Source organism: Panthera uncia, assembly GCF_023721935.1.
Source record: "Panthera uncia isolate 11264 chromosome B2 unlocalized genomic scaffold, Puncia_PCG_1.0 HiC_scaffold_24, whole genome shotgun sequence".
Classification (NCBI taxonomy): Eukaryota; Metazoa; Chordata; class Mammalia; order Carnivora; family Felidae; genus Panthera; species Panthera uncia.
In genome coordinates, this window is record NW_026057580.1 from 116,928,673 (window position 1) to 116,949,290 (window position 20,618).

Here is a 20,618-nt window from a genome sequence, read left to right on the forward strand (position 1 = left end):
CTGCTCAGCCTCAGTTGTACTTTCCCACACGATTGGCTCTGCCCCTCACGGCAGTCTTTGCCATGAGGACACCACAAGGACCCAAAACAGTAGCAAAAGGTGGAAATCAGGTGTGGTGACGGGCCCCTCGCTGCTGTCATTACAGGGACATCAAAAGCTTTGCGGTTTAGTGGAACCATCAGTAGTTTGGGGCCGGAAACCCTGGACCGGGAAGGGGATGGTCCCGCTAACCAGCCTCCTGAGCCCACCTGGGCACAGGGACGGGAAGCAGTCACACACGGCTTCCTTGCTGAGCACCTGTACGTACAAGGCATCCCCCACCAGGGACGCTGGAACTCAGACACAGTGTATACCTCCCCAGGGAGTCCCCTCCTCATTTCTTAGACACAAAACACTTCTGGGATGGCAGTTTCCTGGCCAGTGTGCACGGGACAGGTCACGTGGTCTAAACACGCTGCTCTGACTCTAATGCGCATCCTAGTGGCTAAGGGCACCTGCTTTGGAGGCAACGAACCGAGTTTGGTCCTCGATTCCCAGTACGAGCAGCACGACCCCGTCAAGCTATGTGATCTTTTAATATTCGTTTTCTCAGCTGTGAAAAGGGCATAATTATACTACTTCTTAGGGTTCTTATAAAGAGCTCATGAAATCACATGCGTGCTCCAGGACGGTTTTATCTGCATGAGTGAAAACGCAAATGAAACTGGCTTAAACAATGAAAGGGACTGGCTAGATCCCACAACTGAATGTCCCCAGGTAATACGGACCAGGGGCTCGAGCTGATACAGGGCTCTGATTTCACTTCTCTAAGATTGGCTCCGCCCTGCTCTCTGTACCGGCCCCATCCGGAGGCTGGACCTCGCGGTCACGTACACGAACGCGCGCACACACACACACGTACAAACACATACGCATACATTGGATCGTTCTGTTTTAATCCCCGGACCATCAGAGCGAATGCTTCATACTCTCCTTCGTTAAGCAAGAAAACTTGCCTTAACCAGTTTTCAGATGGTTCTATCCCCTTCACTGTAGGGACCAGAAAATGCATGAAAGGCGTGTTGACTAGAGGAAGAATAAGCATTTAAAAAAAATTTTTTTTAACGTTTATTTATTTTTGAGACAGAGAGAGACAGGGCATGAACGGGGGAGGGTCAGAGAGAGAGGGAGACACAGAATCCGAAGCAGGTTCCAGGCTCCGAGCCGTCAGCCCAGAGCCCGACGCGGGGCTCGAACTCACGGACCGCGAGATCGTGACCTGAGCTGAAGTCAGACGCTCAACCGACTGAGCCACCCAGGCGCCCCAAGAATAAGCATTTGAATCCTGGTTTTGTGTCTACTTGTTTTGTCCCAGATGGAGGAGCTCCGGGGGTCTGTCTCAGGGACGGACGTGTCCCTGAAAGGCACTTGGTGCATTTCACCAGCCGCGTTTTCACAACCTGAAAGAGCTGGCGGTGACGAAGGACACTGTAGGAGAGTGAAATTCACCGAGCGCTTGGCTCATGAAGACCCAGGGGAAGTGAAACAAGGGTGTGTGAGGGGCCACTCTGGACTCTTTGATCACATTGTACGAGGGCTCGTCCTTCCTTGGGCTCCGAGCAGCTGTTGTCCGGGGCTGTGTGGTTGGCAATACGTTCTTACGTTTCCATACATCTGTTTTTGAAGACTCCTCGGGCCCCATCCGCGGGCAGGGACGCCCCACGGGTGTGGGGGTGGGGGTGGGGGGAAGGCTCCGGCACCCACGCCCCGGGAGCACACCAGCCGCGGTCACCTAAACACAGGAACACCCTCTGCTTTGTCGGCCTGCCGCGTTCTGTGACGTCAGCACAAACACCGCCAATTAACAAAGATGGGACTTGCTCTCCAAAGTCCCTCTCCAAGTCCCGTCTGGGTGTTTTCTGCCCTCTGGTTTTTCTTTGATGTTGCCACCCCTGCAGGCCAGAGCTCTGCCCACCGGGGGCAGCAGGAGGGAGCTTGGTTGTCCCCCCTGAGAAGAGTCTGGGGGAGACTCCCGGGTCCCGTTGGGGAAGCTCGCGGCTCAGCCTGTCCCCGACCCCCTGTCTGCCAGGTGTGATATATCCCAGGCACCCCTCCCCGCATCTGCCGACAGGCGTCTACCCTCCCTGCAACGAGCACCTGGTGAGAGGACCACGGAAAAGCAGAAGCCGCCGGTACACAAGCCGAATTCGCTCCAGAATCACATCCTGCACCTCTGCTCGGCTCTGTGCTCCAGCTATGAACCAGGGCGAGGGGCCCAGACTCGAGGAGCTCCGTCCGGTGCCCCTGCTCCGTGCCCCTGCCCTTTCCTCTTGGCTTCGAGCAGTCCTGTGTCTCCAACGTAGGTTACAGGGCACCCTCTGCCCGTTCCCGCCGAGTTCCCGCCTGTCGTGCTGCGGTCACGCTCAGGACAGCGTGACTTCTTCCCACGTTTTGATGATTTTTCCTCCCAAGTGGCCACGACCGAATCTTCTCTGTGTCAGTCTTGTCTTTCTTCCACGCCCCTTCTCTGTATGTCTGCCCCCCGTCCCTGCTCCGACCCCTTTGCTGACTGTGCTCCCCACCTTCCCTCCTCTTCCTTCCCCCTCCTCACTCTTCTCCACACCCATCCCTTGATTATTTCTTTTTTAGTGTTTATTTATTTGAGAGAGAGAGAGAGAGAGAGACAGAGCACGAGCAGGGGAGGGGCAGACAGAGAGGGAGACACAGAATCCAAAGCAGGCTCCAGGCTCCGAGCTGTGGGCACAGAGCCCAACGTGGGGCTCGAACCCACAGATCATGAGATCATGACCTGAGCCGAAGCCGGACGCTGAACCAACTGAGCCCCCCGGGTGCCCCGACTATTTCTTTTTAAAAATAAGTAGTTGTTTCGTGCCTTCAGAACACACAGAGGAGGCACAGCCTGCGGAAAACGAGCCGTCCGTTCTTATCAACCTTTCAGGACCTTTCCTTAATACTTCAAGTCTTTGATGAAAAACGTGTGTCCGGATTTCTGAAGTTGGAGGGGAAGTCTGACCGTCACAATCAGGAAAACGTCCAGGCCAGACACATGCCTGCCTCTGCACTTACGGCCTCCCACCAGTGCCTCCGACATGGTGTGTGACGGGCCCGTGGACGGACGGGGGCCAGGGCCGGCGGGAGGTGCGGCTCCACGCTGCAAACCGAGCGCGGCGTGAGGGGAAACTCGCGCTTCCCGAAGCCCTTCTGTCTTCCGCGCTATCGTGCAAAGCGCGTGGCTGTCTGGGGGCACCTCGCACTGTCCCCTGGGAAGGAGAGCCCAACGTGAATCCCAGCAGGCACCCTGGGATCTCCCCACTGAGGCCCATCAGGGCCTCCATGGGACAGGGCCCACGGCCCCTCTCTCACTTACACGGGGGCCAGGGCCTGCCTCCCTCATCAAATGCAGCTTTCCTTTCCAACCCCCCCCCCCCGCCACCCAGGGGTCCGCTTCCCGCACCCCATCTGGGAGGGGCTTTCCGAGGCACGCAGAGCCCTGTCACTCCCCAGAAGGACCCCGTTTGGGGTGTCGCTGCCTGTAGGCTGAGATCCGACCCCTCCAAGCTGCAAGCCCCCCTCCCCGCGCAAGCGCTGGTCCTCCTGCTCTGGGTGTGCCGGCCTGCAGCTGCCCCCCTCAGGACGCATGCACCTGCTTCTCCCCGAGGAACAGAGACACTGGGAGCTGTGTCCCCGCTCTGTTCCCCCTGCTAAAATGGCCCCGAGACTGAGACATTTCCCCGGGCCACCCTATCAGAGCTTGCTCTCCTCTGTCCCCCTGGCTTCCCGCTCACTGCGTGTGGCCTTTCTCCACAACCCCGTCACTGTCGGTACATTTTGCTCGGTCGATCTGGCTTTTTCCTCTTCCCCCACGAGACCACCAGCTCCATGAGCAGAAGCTTCATCCCTCGGGAGAGTGCTCCCCAGACCTTTACTGCCTGAGCGATGGTTAGGCAGGGCCTCCCAGGCGCCCCGAGAGCCTCTGAGAAAGCCATGGCCACGGCTCGTGCTGGGTGGTCGGCCACCAGCCTCGCACGGTGTGGGACCCCCACACGGCGGCCCCGAGACGCCCTGCAGGCGCTCAGGCTCAGAGCTGAGGACCCTCGTGGATGCCACCTCCCCCACGACTGGGGGTGCAACTCAAAACCAACTGACCTCCGGTGCCCGTCCATCTGCTGCTGGGACGAATCGCCACAAACTCAGTGGCTGACAAGAACACGGACTTTTCCGACGGTTCTGGAAGCCAGGAGTCCAAAGCCGGTGTCCCTGGTGTGGACAGGGCTGGGCCCTCCTGGAGGCTCCTGGACGGCCGGGTCCCCTGGCTTCCAGCTTCTGGCTCTTCCCCCATCGTGTCCTCTGCTCCCTCGTCTCAATCTCCCCCGACCTCCGTCTTGGAAGGACAGGTGATGCCCCAGGGCCCCCGGATCGTCCAGGACTGTCCACCTCACGACCCTCCACTTAATTCAATCTGCAAAGTGCCTTTTGCCAAATACCGTCACGTTTACAGGGCCCTGGGGTCAGGACTCCGATGGACCCCTTCTGGGGCCATCATCCAGCCTCCCAACTGGCCGAGGATGCCGTGGGTCCACGCCGGCACACTCGGCCAGCTCCCCGGTGTGGACTCTGGGGCTGGGCTCTGTCGCACTCCCCGGGCTGACGGAGACTCAGCGGGCAGCCCTGAGCCCGGGCCCCTCCTCTCCTTACGTCGTCCGTGTCTCCTGCCAACGGAGTCCCAGCGGGACACATGGCCGTGCTCCTCACCTGCCTTTGTAGAATTTCGGCTCTAGTAACTAAAGGATCCGTCTCAGCTGACCGTCCACAAGGTGCAAAGAACATCCCGTCCATGCTGACAGGTGCTTCCCAGGTTGTGGCTCACTGGTCACGCAGCACGCGGGGGAGCTCGCGGAGGGGAGGGAAAACGAGGAGGAAGTGTCACGGGACGGACGGAGGGGTAAGAAAAGCGTCTTAAGACTTCTGAAGATATCACACGGGGTGGCCCTCTCCTTGTGAGCTAAGGAAAGTCCTGGACACGGGCACGTCAGGTCAGGTCGGAATGAACCACCGGCCGTCTGGAACTTTAGGGAAGCCGCCACCTTCCTGCCTCAACCACGGAGGAAGGACACCGTTGTTGGCCCACAAAGGCTGAACTGGAGTGGGGGACTGCAGGAGGCACGTCCGGGGGCCACGCGCGCACAGGGAACCGTGGCAGATCCTGGCTGCTGTCCACCGGCCACCACTCGTCCCTCCACGGCCACCACTCCCTCCACCAGCCCGGAAGCAGCCTCGGGCACATCAGTGTTAACGTGAGATGATCTGTCACAAAAACCCAGCATTTGGAGTTGGGAGGCTTTCACATTTCATGGGAAACTGCCTTCAGAGCTGTCTCAAAAGCCACCTTCCTGGAATTACACTTATTCTTCTGGAAGCACAAGCTCTAAAGCACAAATCCTTATTGGCCTTTCTGGTTTCTCAGTTTTTAAAAATTGCTGCTATGCATTATATTTAAAAATTTCTGGGAGTTTAAAATGTTGATAGCTTCTGAACCTCTTAAGCGATCTTACAGCTTTTGGGGCGCCTGGGGGGGCTCAGCCGGCTGAGCGTCCGACTTCGGCTCAGGTCATGATCTCACCGCTCCTGGGTTCGAGCCCCGCATCCAGCTCTGTGCCGACAGCTCTGGAGCCTGCTCGGGATCCTGTGTCTCCCTCTGTCTCTGCCCCTCCCCTGCTCATGCTGTCTCTCTCTGTCTCTCAAAAATAAATAAACGTAGGGGCGCCTGGGTGGCTCAGTCGGTTGAGCGTCCGACTTCAGCTCAGGTCATGATCTCGCGGTCCGTGAGTTCGAGCCCCGCGTCCCGCTCTGTGCCAACGGCTCTGGGGCCTGCTCGGGATGCTGTGTCTCCCTCTCTCTCTGCCCCTCCCCTGCTCGCGCTCTCTCTCAAAAGTAAACGTTTTTAAAAAGATACTTTTGCAGCTTTTGAAAAATTTTAAGTGATAGAAACGATTTGTCTTGTTTTTTCCACAATCCCTATGGCGGGACGACGCTCGTATCGGCCACACTGTGAGTGTAGAGCAGACACCAGTTGTGTGGACAAGTTTCGCCAAACAGCAGCCTCAGAGGCGTGAAGCTCCCGCTGCCAGGACGGTGTCGTGCTGACGTGTGGTTTTATCATCCTTTGTTTGCTGCACGTACACAGTGGTTTTACCTCCCCCCGCCATGAGTCTCAGGTCGTGCCCATTTGCCCCTACGCTTTAACCCCCTAAACGCAAGCCCTGTAGATCATTTCTAGGCGCGGTGAGTGTTTGGTTAATACCGAAGGCCTCCAAGGGCTTCACACACAGCGACCCAGAACACACGTGCTACACGGGCAGCATCCATATAGGACACGGCAGGACAACAGCCCTGGGGGCCACGCGCGCTGTCCATGGACCCAGAGGCACTGGGGTCGAGCCTGATGGGTCCAGGTCAGCTGCAGGTTTTCTGTAAGTTCACACATGGTGACAAAGCGCCGAGCTAGCACAGAGGAGCCGGGCCCACGCCGTCGGCAGCCGAGGACAGGCGCGTTCCTCCGCACCTGCTGGGGCAGCTCCCCAGACCCGGGCCTGACCCGGCAGGAGCGGATGTGATTCGGGGGATAAAAACCTAGAACATCGCAGAAATGGGTGACCAAACCCACACCACAAGGAAGTCGCTTCTCTGCCGACACCTTCCTTCCCTCCGGATGGATCTTGAACACAAACCGCCCTCTGGGCGAGGACCCAGGGTGGCACAGTCCACTCCTTCCAGGGCCTCGCGGCACTGCCGACCTCTCTGCCCCCAACCCCACAGGGCTTCTCCGCCCAGGTGTCCGTGCTCCAGAGCCAGAGTCCTCCGGGAAAGCAGCTCTGGACCCACGCCCTGGAGGGGCTCCAGCAAAGGGGGAGGCTGGGTGTGGGAGGAGGGGCCGAGGGACAGCCAGCCAGGGTAGGGGACGACACGGGGGTGGAGGGAGGGTCCCCAGAGGGGCTGGACGGGGTGCGGCACAAGAAGCGGGGGCGGAAGGCTGCACTCATAGCTGGGAAGAGGGGCCAGGTTCCCCTCACTCTGCACGGAAGTGGAGACAGTAACGGGAAGGCGGGCGCTGTGCCCCCACGACTCGCCGTGCCCGTCACCCCTAGTAAGGAGGAGCCCCGTCAGGGCCTCCGGTTTGTACCTCTTGTCCCTCCCTTGTGCACCTACAAAATGATCACGGCCCGTTCATTTTGAGAGTCACCTCGTCTGTTCTCACGTCAACTACTGAAGTCCTATTGTCACCAGTCTCAACAGCACAGGCTGTCAAAGAAAAAAGCAGTATGTGCCAGTGAAGACGTTAAGGCAGGGGCGCCTGGGGGGCTCAGTCGGTTAAGCGTCTGACTTCAGCTCGGGTCATGAACTCACGATGTGTGGGTTCAAGCCCCGCGTCGGGCTCTGTGCTGACAGCTCAGTCGGGAGCCTGCTTCGGATTCGGGTCTCCCTCTCTCTCTCTGCCCCTCCCTGCTCACGCTCTGTCTCTGTCTCTCTCAAAAAATAAAAAAAAAAAAAAAAAAACTTTAAGAGTCTAAACATTTACAGACACTGAAGTGCACACTGAGCATGTCGTGTACACGGGCCCTTTGCGGACCAACCTCAGCATATCCTCTCGGGTCACACATTTTTCTTTACTTCGCTGCCGGAACGGAGCCTACAGAGTCTTGATTCAGTTACACATCAAAATTCATGCAAGATCTCGAAACATAAGATCTAGAAACGCAAACGTCATGCCCAGCCGCATGCTGTTTCGAGGGGTTCTCTGGGATGAGGACAGTCGGCCAGAGTGGCTCCCGCGATCCAGCAGCACACGTCCCGGTCCCTAAAGTACTTACGATCCGAGCGGAACGCGAGAGGCCGAAGGGGTTCTAAAAATAAGTGCTCTCTTCCGCTTTGTTCGTCTGGTTTTCTTTCCTTTCCTTTCTCTTCAGAGCCAACCAGAGACTCGTCCTAGCAAGTCCTGTGGGACAGGAGTGTCTCCAGTGGCACTTCTGTGCGTTCGCCTCGTGGACTGTGGCCGTGACGCGCCTCAGCGGTTCACCGGAGGACGGCCACGCGAATGGGGGGCCCCACAGGCACTAACTCCGCTGGGCTTCCTCAGCCTTTCCGGCCTCCCTTCCGCCTCCTCGCACAAAGACCCTCCAAGGCATCTTCCGGCCTCCTCTCGCGTTGTACTCACATTTCCGAGTTGGACGCTTTCTGGTGTTTTCATCCTTAGAAAGGGACTGTCCACGCTATACTTTGGATAGGAAGATACATTTGGAAATCGATATTATATCCAACCTTAGTTCTAGAAAGTCTGCAATTATCCTGGGCCAAAAGTGTGAACATTGCTGGGGGTGCCTGGGTGGCTCAGTCGGTTGAGCACCTGACTCTTGATTTCGGCTCAGACCATGATCGCAGGGTTCATGAGTTCAAGCCCTGCACTGGGCTCTGTGCTGACAATGTGGAGCCTGCTTGGGATTCTCTCTCTCTCTCTGACCTTCCCCTGCTTCTGTGCTCTCTCAAAAAAAAAAAAATTAAAAAAAAATGAAAAAAAAAAAAAAAAAACAAATAAAACTTAAGAAAAATGTGAACCTTGAGACCCAGATGAGCAATTTAAGTAGTCATTGGAGCATTTTGACCATCACCGTTCCAAAATAGAGTCTTTCACAGTAAAATCCCTCCCCGCCTTCCCCTTATAAATCCAGCTGCACATTTTAGGAAAAGCTGTGAGCCCGTGGGCCTTGGACAGGACGGTGTGGCCAGGACATCTCATGCAAAGTGTCCCAACTCATGTTAACGGCAGACACCCATCAAAGCAGGTCTCAGACTCGTGTTCTGGCTAAATCTGAAAATCCCACGCCGGAAAACACAGCACACGAATCATTCCAGGGCACGAAGCATGTTTCTCCTGGCTTGTGGGTCTTACTCAGAGCCCTCTTTTCTCTGGCAACGGGAGGGAACGCAACGGCCAATAGTCTAAACACTCGTTCTCGGAGTCAGGTTTTCGAATCTTGTTAATTTCACGCGGGAGACCAGAAGAGTCAAAAGAAAGGACGATTTTCTGTGAGAAGCCAGAGCATATGTACCGGGACCTCACCCCCTCTCCCGACACCCCCAGCCCCGGCCACCCTGTGTCAGCCCGTGAACCCCCCTTCTCTTTTACAAGAGCTGCTATTCCGTGACCCGCATTTCAAACGTCAGCAACGTCGATTAAACCATCACTCTCGGTAACCTTAACAGAGCCACAACTTAGGAAAAGCTGCTTTGTGGTGATAATACTAACCCGAAGCAGATGTGTACTCAGAAGGGCGAGACAGGGGAGAAACTTTGTGTTTCTGTATCATAGTGCAAAACCCTATGCAGATAGGGTCCAACCAAAGCCGGCCTCGCCTGAGCCCACAGAATGCCAAGTGCAGACTCTGCCCTGACGAGGCACGTTTCACTTTGCGAGCATCTAATAACTCGAGGACAGCACTGGCCTATGCTTCTCCCTGTTTTGTCGCTGAGGAGGCAGGAGCTCAACAGGGTGAGGGGCCCGGAGAGGCAGAGGGAAGGGCCAGGTGGCCAGGAGAAGGGCGGCCAGCAAGGTGGGGGCGCATCCAGTGGTGGGAGGTGGCACAGTGCAGGGTGTGGAGGTTCCCAGGACCTTTGTAAAGCAGAGCTCGCGGGGGCACGCGTGCTCTGTAGTTTCCCGGTGCGGCTGAGGAGGGTTCTCTGACCGGTGGTGTTCCTGGGACACCCTTCATGGATCTCCAGGTACATCATATGCAGATGACCACAACATTAAGTGCCAGGCAAGAAAGATTATGCTGACACTTGCTAAAGACAGTGAGGAAGACTGTATTCCTGGGAGCACAGCATCCTGGGAGCACAGCAATAGGGTTTCACGGGAGGGGAGAGAGGCTGAGCCCCACTCGGATACAAGAAGGAAGAGTGGGGATTTATGGGCAAGAAGCAGGGCTGGAGGGTCGGTGAGGGCAGGGTGAGTCTTTCTAGACCGACCTAGTGGGATTCTTGCTGTAGGCGGGCCAGAGCGAGCAGACATCAGCTGCAGAGTGGTGGGGATAAGGAATTTGGGGGGCGCCTGGGTGGCTCAGTCGGTTCAGCGTCCGACTTCGGCTCAGGTCACGATCTCACAGTCCGTGAGTTCGAGCCCCGCGTCGGGCTCTGCGCTGACGGCTCAGAGCCTGGAACCCGCTTCGGATTCTGTGTCCCCCTCTCTCTGCCCCTCCCCTGCTTGCACTCTGTCTCGCTCTGTGTTTCAAAAATAAAAATGTGAAAAAAAATTAAAAAAAAAAAGTTGGTCAGATATTGAGGGTATGGGGGTGGAGAGGGGGAATTCTCTCTAAAGGGACTCAGCGGGATTCCTGCTAACACTGGGCACTGCAGACCCAACCCAGGATGACACAGGAGCCCAAGGTCGGAGGCTCAGAGCCTGACTACAGCTTGGTGGGGGAGAGTCTGTGTCACGGCACATGTCGGGCGGTTTCAGACACAGAGCCCTGCCTGCTCAGTGGGAAATCGTGGGCTTGTGTCTCCCACACGCTCGCCATCCGTGGCCCGGCGTGCGGGTTCCAAGTGGTTAATTGTAGCCGCACCACCACGGCGTCCCCTCACTGGCTCGTAGCAGGAGGGGCTTCTGACGCAGCTGCGAAGCAGATATGATGAACCACAGTTTATACTGAACATATTTGTGCCTCATCCATTTGCTTGATTAAATCGCTCTGTGGCTTAACAGACTATTTGTTGATAATTCCTACTTGAGTTTAATTTAATAGCTTTTACCAGTGAAAATATATCAGCAAACATGTAATGCTGGGGGGAAAATACCGCACAGCGTAACCCGCGTCATCAGAAATAACGGTGGGGCACGTACAGGACGTCGTTAGGGTCAGCTTGACGCGCCCAGAACCTTCGGGCCAAAGATGAAGGTTATTCCTGGCTCGACTACTGGCTGCCAACTGTATCCCAAACAGACCTAGCCTCGATTTCCCCACATTTTGGAGGGGCACTTTCCACTGGAGCACCCGAATGTACTGAACAACCCCCACAACACTGGTTAGCATGACTCTCGGTTCAAGCCCCAGAGCCTCTCTCTCTCCACCTCCCTCCCTGCATCCGACGTCGGACGTCGGACGTCTCCTACCCACTTGCTAATCTGCCACATCCAGGACAGTTTCTCATGCAAGAAACAGAGTGAAATCCTGGGTAATGTCAGATGATGTGCACTGAGACACCGTCCTTCCCTTAGTCGGTGTTCAGCTCTTTCCTGGGCTTGTGAAAGCAGGAAAAACATAGGGAAACCTCCTTTGCTGCATTGGGGTATGCGACAGAAGGACTGCCTGCCCGCAGATTTATGGAAAGAAGGTGTAAACAAGGTGAAAAAAGACAATTGGGTGAGATCTCAATATTTTCGGCTGTCTTTTCACATACTTTTGAACAAGCAATGATACTTTGGGGACTTTCCTTCCGTGTAAGGAGAGAAATTCTGTATTGAAATTGCAGGTATAAGGCTTATCACAAAAAATGACCACAAATAAATTTTAGTGTCTTTATTTTTTTTTTAATACTTATTTATTTATCTTTGAGAGAGAGAGACAGAGAGACAGAGACAGAGACAGAGACAGAGACAAGCGGGGTTGGGGCAGAGAGAGAGGGAGACACAGAATCTGAAGCGGGCTTCAGGCTGTGAGCGGTCGGCACAGAGCCCGATGCGGGGCTCGAACCCTTAAGCTGTGAGTTCTTGACCTGCTTAACTGAGTCGCCCAGGTGCCCCTAATTTTAGTGTCTTTAAAATAGAATAAACAGGGGCACTTGGGTGGCTCAGACGGTTGAGTGTCCGACTTCAGCTCAGGTCATGATCTCGCGGGTTGTGAATTCGAGCCCCTGATCAGGCTCTGTGCTGATGGCTCAGAGCCTGGAGCCTGCTTTGGATTCTGTGTCTCATTCTCTCTCTGCCCCTCCCCTGTTCACACTCTGTCTCTCTCTGTGTCAAAAATAAATAAAACATTAAAAAAAATTTGTTTAAATAGAATAAACATACATAAGCAGAACAGTAAGCAAATGAGGTACTCATCAATACGGACTATTTATTGTGGTCGTCTCTGCCTTTTGTTGTTCTGAAAGCCCAATAAAAAAATCAGCCTTAACATAGAACTTTTGGGTGCCTTTACTGAAGGCACCTGAAAATTATTTTAATTAGAAATGGTTTTCCGGGAAACCACCCAAGATCTAGAAGAAGAGCTTACCTATCAAGCACCAAGAAGAAGCCTTAATGTCTGACTTTCCAGGAAGCTTTCTTTTTCTCCATGACTAGAGCCAACAACGCTCACAGTATCTGGTGAGAGTCCCTCAGCAGTTACTTTATCGGCACATCATGCTTCCCTTTAAAAGGGGGTAAGCAATTAAAAAATACTCACATCTACACACAGCGGTCAGTTACCTTCGACCGCGGGAAATGGAAACAAATTGACAATCGGTATGATAAGACCATTTAAGTCCAGTGATGCTGGTCATTTTACAGAATTCCACACTGTAGGGCTTCCGTTCACAAGAATGCCTCTCCCACTAGACGTTAAGTGCATGGAGGGCAGAGATCATATAAAGATCACATATCATATACCGACTGCTTAGCACCATGTACATGGTTGATGCTCAAAATTCTTGGAGTTGTGTGAACAATTGAGTGAATACATAAAGAAATGAAATTCTCCTTCCGCTTAACCGCTCACCATCATCCGTCTCCCAGCTAAAGGACATTGTGTCCTTGTCACTCACCTGCAATCGTCTTTCAGCAAAAATGTCAAAGACAGATGAAATGACAGGTAGTCAAAGAGAACCGACTCCCTGGCTTTGATGACTCCAAACAAAATGACTGTTCCTTAAGCGACTGACTTTGAGTATGGATACCTTTGGCCAATTGGTAGATAAAGCTTACTCAGTCCATAATATCACTTTTTATTAATTTAAAAAAAATAGGCACTCAACGCCCTTCCTAGCCAACCCCTCTCAACCTTCCCCAGGCCCCAAGCCAGGCACTGGAGCTTTGGGGTCTCTCCTGGGGAACTGAAGGCCCAGCCAAGGAGGACTCCTTCCCAAAGCTCCATCAGTCGGGCCACTGATGCTGGGGCATTTCCTGACTCTAGAAGCCACCTCAACTCATGATGCCATGGCTTTGGGACCCGAACTGGTAACGGGTTCACGGATCGGTTCAGCTGATTCATAGCGCGGTACGTAAGGTAAGGATAGAGGAACATCGCCATCCCAGCCAGGGGACGGGAACTTCATCTTAGCGAATGGGGCCAATCTCTGGCCTTTTCTTCCCCTAGTCACACAGGAAGGTCATCTGAACTCTTAATTACCAGGCTGAGAGTGTACTGAGACAGCACAAGCCGTGGGTTCTGCAGGCCGTAGGGGCAATCTCAGGGGCACACAGAGGCAGGAGACACTGGGCAATAGGAAAAATGTCAATAAACCCGGAAAATATCGATCAGTATCCACAGCTGACAACTCTTGACTTGCAGTGTTACCATCCAGAGCAGCATTAAGTCTCCACGACAGCTCACGCTGGCCACTTTAACCCCCTGAGGCAGGAACAACTCTCCCATCTCACCGTGCAGGGAAAGGAGGCTCACAGAGTTTAAGGAGCCAGCTGCTGTGAAAGGTGGACTTGAGAATCCAATTCAGGTGACTGCGACACAAAGCCCAGGTTCACCTGGAACTTTCTAACTTCCAAAAAAGGTTCTCTAGAAGAATCTTAGGTTTGGGGCACATTCCAAAACATCCCAATGTCCCTCAGGGTAATTTCCTCGTAACGATCACAACAGCCTTCCTTCAAGTCCCGTCTAACACCTGGTAAACTCCAGTAACCATACAACCCAGAATGATAGCACACGTCCTTATAGCAAGAGCGTCCTTTACAACATTCTAGGGGCCAGGACCATAAAGCAAGCCCTTTGGATTTCCCTGGGCTCCGTTTCCTCATCTGTAAAATGGGCTGCTGAATCAGGAGACGGTTGCACCTTCCGGGAAGGTGCTGAGATCCTCGGGCAGTGTTGTCAATGCCCTGAGATCAGGGTGAAGGGCAGACACGGAGACTTGACGCCTTTCTCTGGCATGCTCAAAGAAGTCTAGGAAAGATATCCACTTTCCATTTAGAAACTCCCAAAATCATTCCAGCCAGAGTCGACTATCCTGGTCATCTTAGTTGGTGCAATGCTGAGACACTACAAAAATATTTAAGCTGTAATTCATAAACTGTGTCCAAGTCTGATTAAGTAATCTGGCTTCTCTATTGGTTAGAGCTTAGCAAATGTTGGATTCTAGATTAAAGTGAAGTTAAATTTAAAACCAAGTCGGAAAACATTAAGACCAAGTCTCTCCCTGATGGCTGTTTTAATAAAAATAACAGTGTTTTTACCCTTAAAGTAGCTACAGTCACCTTCCTGTTTATGTCACCAGATTTTGAACTCAAAAACCAAAATGTTCAGTCTCTGTGTATATTTTACAAAATAAATTTCACAGAAACAATTAAAACAATATGTTCATGTTTGCAAAATGAGTTGTCTTTTTCTTTAGTCCAAACAGGAAATATACATCCATGCTAAGGCTTTATATGTCCTATCACACAACCTCAAACTATGGACAGACCTCCCCTCTGAAATTTAACTTTTTTTTTTTTTTTTGGATGAGCATTTCTTGGCCTATAATCTGCTGTGGATACGCAAACAAATTAACAGCCTTCTCTGGAAAAAGAAAGGCAGCTGGATCGGAATCTGGAAGTTACTGGACTAAAGCACAGGGTCAGCGACTTATTAGAACCCCCACTAGGTGGAGGCACCGTGAGGCCAGGACTTCCAGGACTTAGGGTTTCTGGATCTACAATGCTGAGAAAAGGGCTGAACAAATACTAGGTCTTTACAAAGCAACTGCAGAATCAATCGGCTGGTAAGCTTTCATCAAGATCCTCAGTTCTGGGGGGAGATCCTCCTAGCAACAGACTGAGGATAGTAACACACGTCTACGTGATTTTTCCTAAGACACAGGTGAAGGCATTTGTAGAGAACAGAGTACTTTATCTGGGCTGCCCATTCTCTATTAATGCTTCTGTCCAGCATCCAGCATCCAGACTGTATGAAGTGCTCATTGATTACGTGCTGATAGATCAATCACATCCCTTTCTAGTCAGTGGACGTACGTAGCCGACGGTGTATTTATTATTTTCAGAAATTTTATTTTCACATTGAAGAAACCTCATTTATATTCCCCTCTTGGTTCTCACCATGTCTTTTTAATTTTTTTTAATGTTTATTCATTTTTGAGAGAGAGAGAGAGAGCGCGCGCGCACAAGTGGGGGAGGGGCAGAGAGAGAGGGAGGCACAGAATCCGAAGCAGGCTCCAGGCTCTGAGCTGTCAGCAGAGCCTGATATGGGGCTCGAACCCACGAACCGTGAGATCATGACCTGAGCCAAAGTCGGACGCTCAACCACTGAGCCATCCCAGGCGCCCATTATATTCTTTTTTTGAGGTACTTTCAAACCCTGGTTCTCTTTGCTGAGCCATGACACGGGAGGTTGTGTATATCATGCTGTACAGGATCGCTGACCCTCCACTAGTTCAGCCTGGTATCTGTTGCCTTTCTTCCCGAACAGCCCTGGGAGTTGGCTCACCCGTGTGCCTCCCCGAGGCAAGGACAAGAAACGGAAGGAGACAAGGAGCTGTATAATGAACTTGGCATTTGATGAATAAAAACTTATCAGGCATAAAGGTAAATACTGTTCTGAGTTTCTATTCTTATCAGCTTTAGCTTTTTAAAGTGCCTGAGATCCAGCAAAGTGATTTATCTCGATGAACATATGTTTAATTTCTGTCAATGTGAGGTTTAAGGCAAGCCCTCCTCCATTATTTGATTAACAGTTGTACTTGTTTGAAAAATCTGTTTTACCCTCAGAGCCCAGCCACAAAGACTCCCATCTAGTCCAATCCTGACTCGGTGATACCGCAAAGGAAACTTTTTATACAAGTAATTCCCTCTTGCATTCATATCTAACCCTGAGCTTTGCTTAAAGATCTCTTAATTGTAACAACCCACACCCGGATCCGTATCATGGCAGCTGGACAAAGAAGGCCAACATGAAAAATGTGACATTGTTCCAACTGATTCGACTTCATCAGAAACAAACAAAAACGGAGATGGGCGCCAGCCCTGTGGCAAAGGCCAGGGCAATGTCGAAGGGAAACGCTAGCTTCTGTCGCCAGCCCCTCCCCCCAACATCACAATGTCTGTTTTACTTAAACAGGGTTCCACCATTTGGTCATCTATAGATTGAACGATGTAATTGGAACGCTGGGATAAGGAGAAGAAGGTCTGATTGCTGAAATAAAAACCACATCAGAGAACTGTCCACAGATGACTTTGGAAACCCAAAGATGACAAGATGAGGGACAGGAGAAAAGGACATTAATTTTCAGGGTCCTCTGGGTTTCAGGTCGAATCTATATCAAACCCGGAGCTGCAGGGATATTGCATCAGGCACTTCACTACTGAGCATCGTTTCAGACTGGCGGGAGGGGATACTATTGCTACCTTTGTATATGTATACATATACATATGGTCAACGCTACACGGATTTCGAGTACAGAACATCTGCCCGCTACGGGAGCACTTGTGTGGCTGTGGGCCACCGTACCATAAACCCGATCCACCCCGACCCACAGCCGAGGGGAGCGCCGGGGAGGTTCTGTACTTTGGACTTCGGGGGAGCGACAGCCCAGCCGCACGGATCCCAACGCCCCCCTTACCCGGAGCACCTATGTGGGCACGGTGACTGACCCGCATCCTGCGCAGACCCGGGAACAAAATGAGTTAGAAATTCCACAGGGGCAGAGTTTCGTCCCCGATGAGAGCCCGAGGACCGGTCCAGTTATTACTAAGTCCCAACAATAGCGTTCGATTTTAGAAAATCCGGACCAGCTCTCAAAAAACTTTAACTCCCAGACATGGGACTGTGGGTACCGTGCATGTGACAATAGAAAGGGCTCGGAATGGCTCTGAGACCCGCAGCATCCTCCAGGGCGCGGCGGGGACCCGGGTACCTGCGCGCACAGAGGCGACGGCATTTACCTCGAGTCGACTTAGACTGGAGCTCTTGGAGCGCGACTTCTTGCGCAGGTACACGGAGAAGAACCGTCGCACGGTGAACTTCTTCATGCTCAGGTCCATCGCCCCGCGCCCAGCCGGGAGGAGCCGCAGGCCCGGAGGACGCGCATTCCCGGCGCATCCCAGGCGCGCGGGGTCAGGTCCGCGGGCGGGTGCGCGCCGCCAGGGAGCCCGGCGCGGCGGCCATCGGCGCGGGGCGCGGGCTGCGGGCACAAAGGGCAGGCCGAGCCGGCCACGGCGGCCGGCGCTCCAGCGCTCCCTCCTCCCACCTCCTCCTCCCCCTGCAGCCTGCGAGGACCAGCCCCGGGCAGCCCGCCCCGCCCACAGCCACTACCGCCAATCAGTGCCCGCTGCCCCAGCGGCCTCCAGCTCCACCTCCTCTTCCTCCTCCACCTCCCGCTGCTGCTGCTGCTGCTGCCGCCGCTGCTGCTGCCGCTGCCTCCCCGCGAGGACCAGCCCCCAGCAGCCCTGCCCCACCCCGCCCCGCCCCGCCCACAACCACTACCGCCAATCAGTGCCCGCCGCCCCACATGCTCCCTCCTACTCTTTCTCCTGCGGCTGCTGCTGCTGCCGAGGCTGCTACCGCCCCGCGAGGACCAGCCCTGTGCGGCCCCGCCCCGCCCACAGCCACTACGGCCAATCAGATGCTTCCTGCTCCTCCTCCTCCTCCTCCTCCTCCTCCTCCTCCTCCTCCTCCTCTCCACCTCCTGCTACCACCACCTGGCGAGGGCCAGCCCCGCGCCGCCCAGCCCCAACCCGCCCCGCCCACAACCACTACCGCCAATCAGTGCCCGCCGCCCCACATGCTCCCTCCTACTTCTTCTTCTGCTGCTGCTGCAGCCACCAGCCCGTGAGAACCAGCTGTGGGCGGCCGCGCCCCGCCCCGCCCACAGCCACTACGACCAATCAGATGCTCCCTCCTCCTCCTCCTCCTCCTCCTCCTCCTCTCCACCTGGCGAGGACCAGCCCCGCGCAGCCCCGCCCCAAACCGCCCCGCCCTCCATCAGCCACCAATCAGCGCCCGTCTCCTTGCCCCGCCCCTCGTCACTGCCACCAATCAGCGCCCGCAGCCCCAAGGTCTCCCTCCTTCTCCTTCTCTGCCCCCGAGAGGACCCGTCCCGAGAAGCCCCGCCCCTGCTCTGGGCCCGCCACTACCACCAATCAGGGCCACCGTCCCGCCCCCCCCCCCCCGCGCTCCTGCCCTGCCTCCTCTTCCTCCTCCCTGGGAGCACTCCCGGCGCCCTGCCCCGCCCCTCGCCCACAACGCCAATCAGCGCCCTGGGCGGTGCCTGCTTAGCGAGCCGGGCGGAGGACCGGGTGGAGGACCGGGTGGAGGACCGGATGGAGGACAGAGCGGAGGACCGAGCGGAGGACCGGGCGGGGCCCCGGGCGGGCGGTGCTGGGAGCGGCGTCTCGGGCGCCTGCCCTCGGTTCTGCTCCGCTGGCCTGCGGGGCTGTTCTCTAGCTTGGGGGTGTCGCTGTTTCCTTTCCTTAAAACAGCCACATACACACTTGGGCATAATGCTCTTCTGCGCCGGACAAAACTTTTGTTCATTAGCAAACATGCCTGGAAACTGAACCCCAAATCCCAGGGGCTCCGTGAGCGTTCCCAGTGCGCCCCGCACCTCTCCTCGGCCCCGCCAGGCCCCACAGCCCCGGGACTCACTCCCCGGGGATGAACGGATCCCCACGCGCTCTGGGGAAACCTCCCTTGGCAGTGCGTGGAGAACAAAGGCATATCCGTTCTCCATGACCTCCGACTCCATATATAGAAAATTATTCAAACGGATGACTTACTAGGCCCGGCACAGCCAGTGTCCTGAAGCAGGGCTCTCAGAGGCCAGCTGCTGGCTGTAGGGCTGTGGGGGGGTTGCCTTAAAGGGGAACACACTTTTTTTTTTTTTTTTTTAAGAAATGCTCATCAGAGAGCTATAGACAGTTTCAGATCTTTGAGCTCAGAGCTCTGTGCAGCCTTTTCGATTTTACTCTTGTGCAATGTGCACATGTTGAGTCAACGTTTAAAATAGGGTCTGGGCACCTGGGTGTCCCGGATGGTTAAGCTTCTGACTTCAGCTCAGGTCATGATCTCCGGGTTGGTTAGTTCGAGCCCCGCGTGGGGCTCTGTGCTGACGAGTCAGGATGCGGACATGGCCACTTCCTTGCTTGGCGAGGACAAAAGCCTCGGGGCCAGCCTAACTCAAGGCCCGTGTTTTACCACAAGAGCATTTTGACCTGGTGTGACAGAATTGGAAAGGAAATGCCTCATGGGATGCTCATGATTCCCCCTACACTTGAGTGCAAACAGTTCTAGTGAACTTGGACGTCACAGAAGAAAAAATAAAACGCCTTCCTATGTTCAATTATAGACATGATTTCATTGCTAGAATATTTGTTTGCCTGTGTCTTTATCCAGGTAAAGCAAGTGTATCAAAATCCCTAAAGGGGTGCCTGGGTGGCTCAGTCGGTTAAGCGTCCAACTCCTTGGATTCAGCTCAGGTCACGAGCTCATGGTGGTGAGATCAAGCCCAGAGTCGGGCTCTGCGCGGAGCATGGGGCCTGCTTGGGATTCTCTCTTCCTCCCTATGCCCCTCCCCTGCTCGTGCTTGCTCTCTCTTGCTCTCTCTCTCCCTCTCTGTTCATCCCCTGCTTGTGCGTGCTTTCTCTCTCAAAATAAGTAAATGCACATTTAAAAAGTAATCTCTAGAAATCGTTTACCACCACATTTACCACCATTTCCATGAATACAATGAATACCTCCAGACCACCAAATCTATAGGAGGTCAGGGTCCTCTTTAACCCGGGCCTAAATGATCCCCCCTCCCCAAATACTAGGGGGAAGGGTGAGCTTAATAAAGGCTCACGCCCAGATGGTGGGGAGGGGGAAACTTGAAGAGAAGACAAAGCTGATCGGCACCCCCCCCCACCCCGCCGTGGTTATCTTAAGTTTTCCCCTGACTTAAACACGGAAGCCTGGGACTGAATGCTGCATGGTTGTTGCTTCGAAGAGAACGCCGGATTGGCCACGTGCATTCACCTCAGTTCCCCAGGGGACTGCGGAACACCTCACAGTGCTCAATACCGTGAGCAGCCTCAGGAATACAAAAAGGGCTGTGGCTCGTGGCCCGCACAAGGTCGCAGCCACGAGGAAGAGAAGGTGAGCGAACACACACGATGCGGGTTTGATGTAAGGAGAAAGAAAGGCGTAAGGAGACGCGGGGGCAGAGATAAATGAAAAGTCAACCCTAGCTGGAGAAGCCACAGAAGCGGTGGTGGCATCTGGGGTCACCTCTAAGGATGAGGAGCCATTTCCCGGGCAAACAGAGGGAGTGGGCTCCCGGCTTGCGGAAGAACAGGGTTATCGAGAAGTTACAACGAACAGGGTTTCATGACTGAGTCATGAAAATTAAAGTTCCTACCAAGTCCCCAAGACACATGAGGTATG

At 54.3% G+C, this 20,618-nt stretch overlaps 1 protein-coding gene across 3 annotated transcripts in view; it reads right to left on the minus strand.

Moving 5' to 3' along the window:
• RPS6KA2 (ribosomal protein S6 kinase A2) overlaps positions 1-20,618 on the minus strand; it is a 344,268-nt gene that overhangs the window by 145,410 nt on the left and 178,240 nt on the right. The window contains exon 1 of one of the 3 annotated variants that reach the window (XM_049654580.1): positions 17,141-17,331. The exons of the other annotated variants lie outside the window; for them this stretch is intronic. Within the exon in view, the coding sequence (XP_049510537.1) occupies positions 17,141-17,239 (99 nt within the window). The 5' untranslated portion in view covers positions 17,240-17,331. Of the gene's footprint in view, positions 1-17,140; positions 17,332-20,618 lie in introns of those variants that run through there. 3 annotated transcript variants of the gene reach the window in all.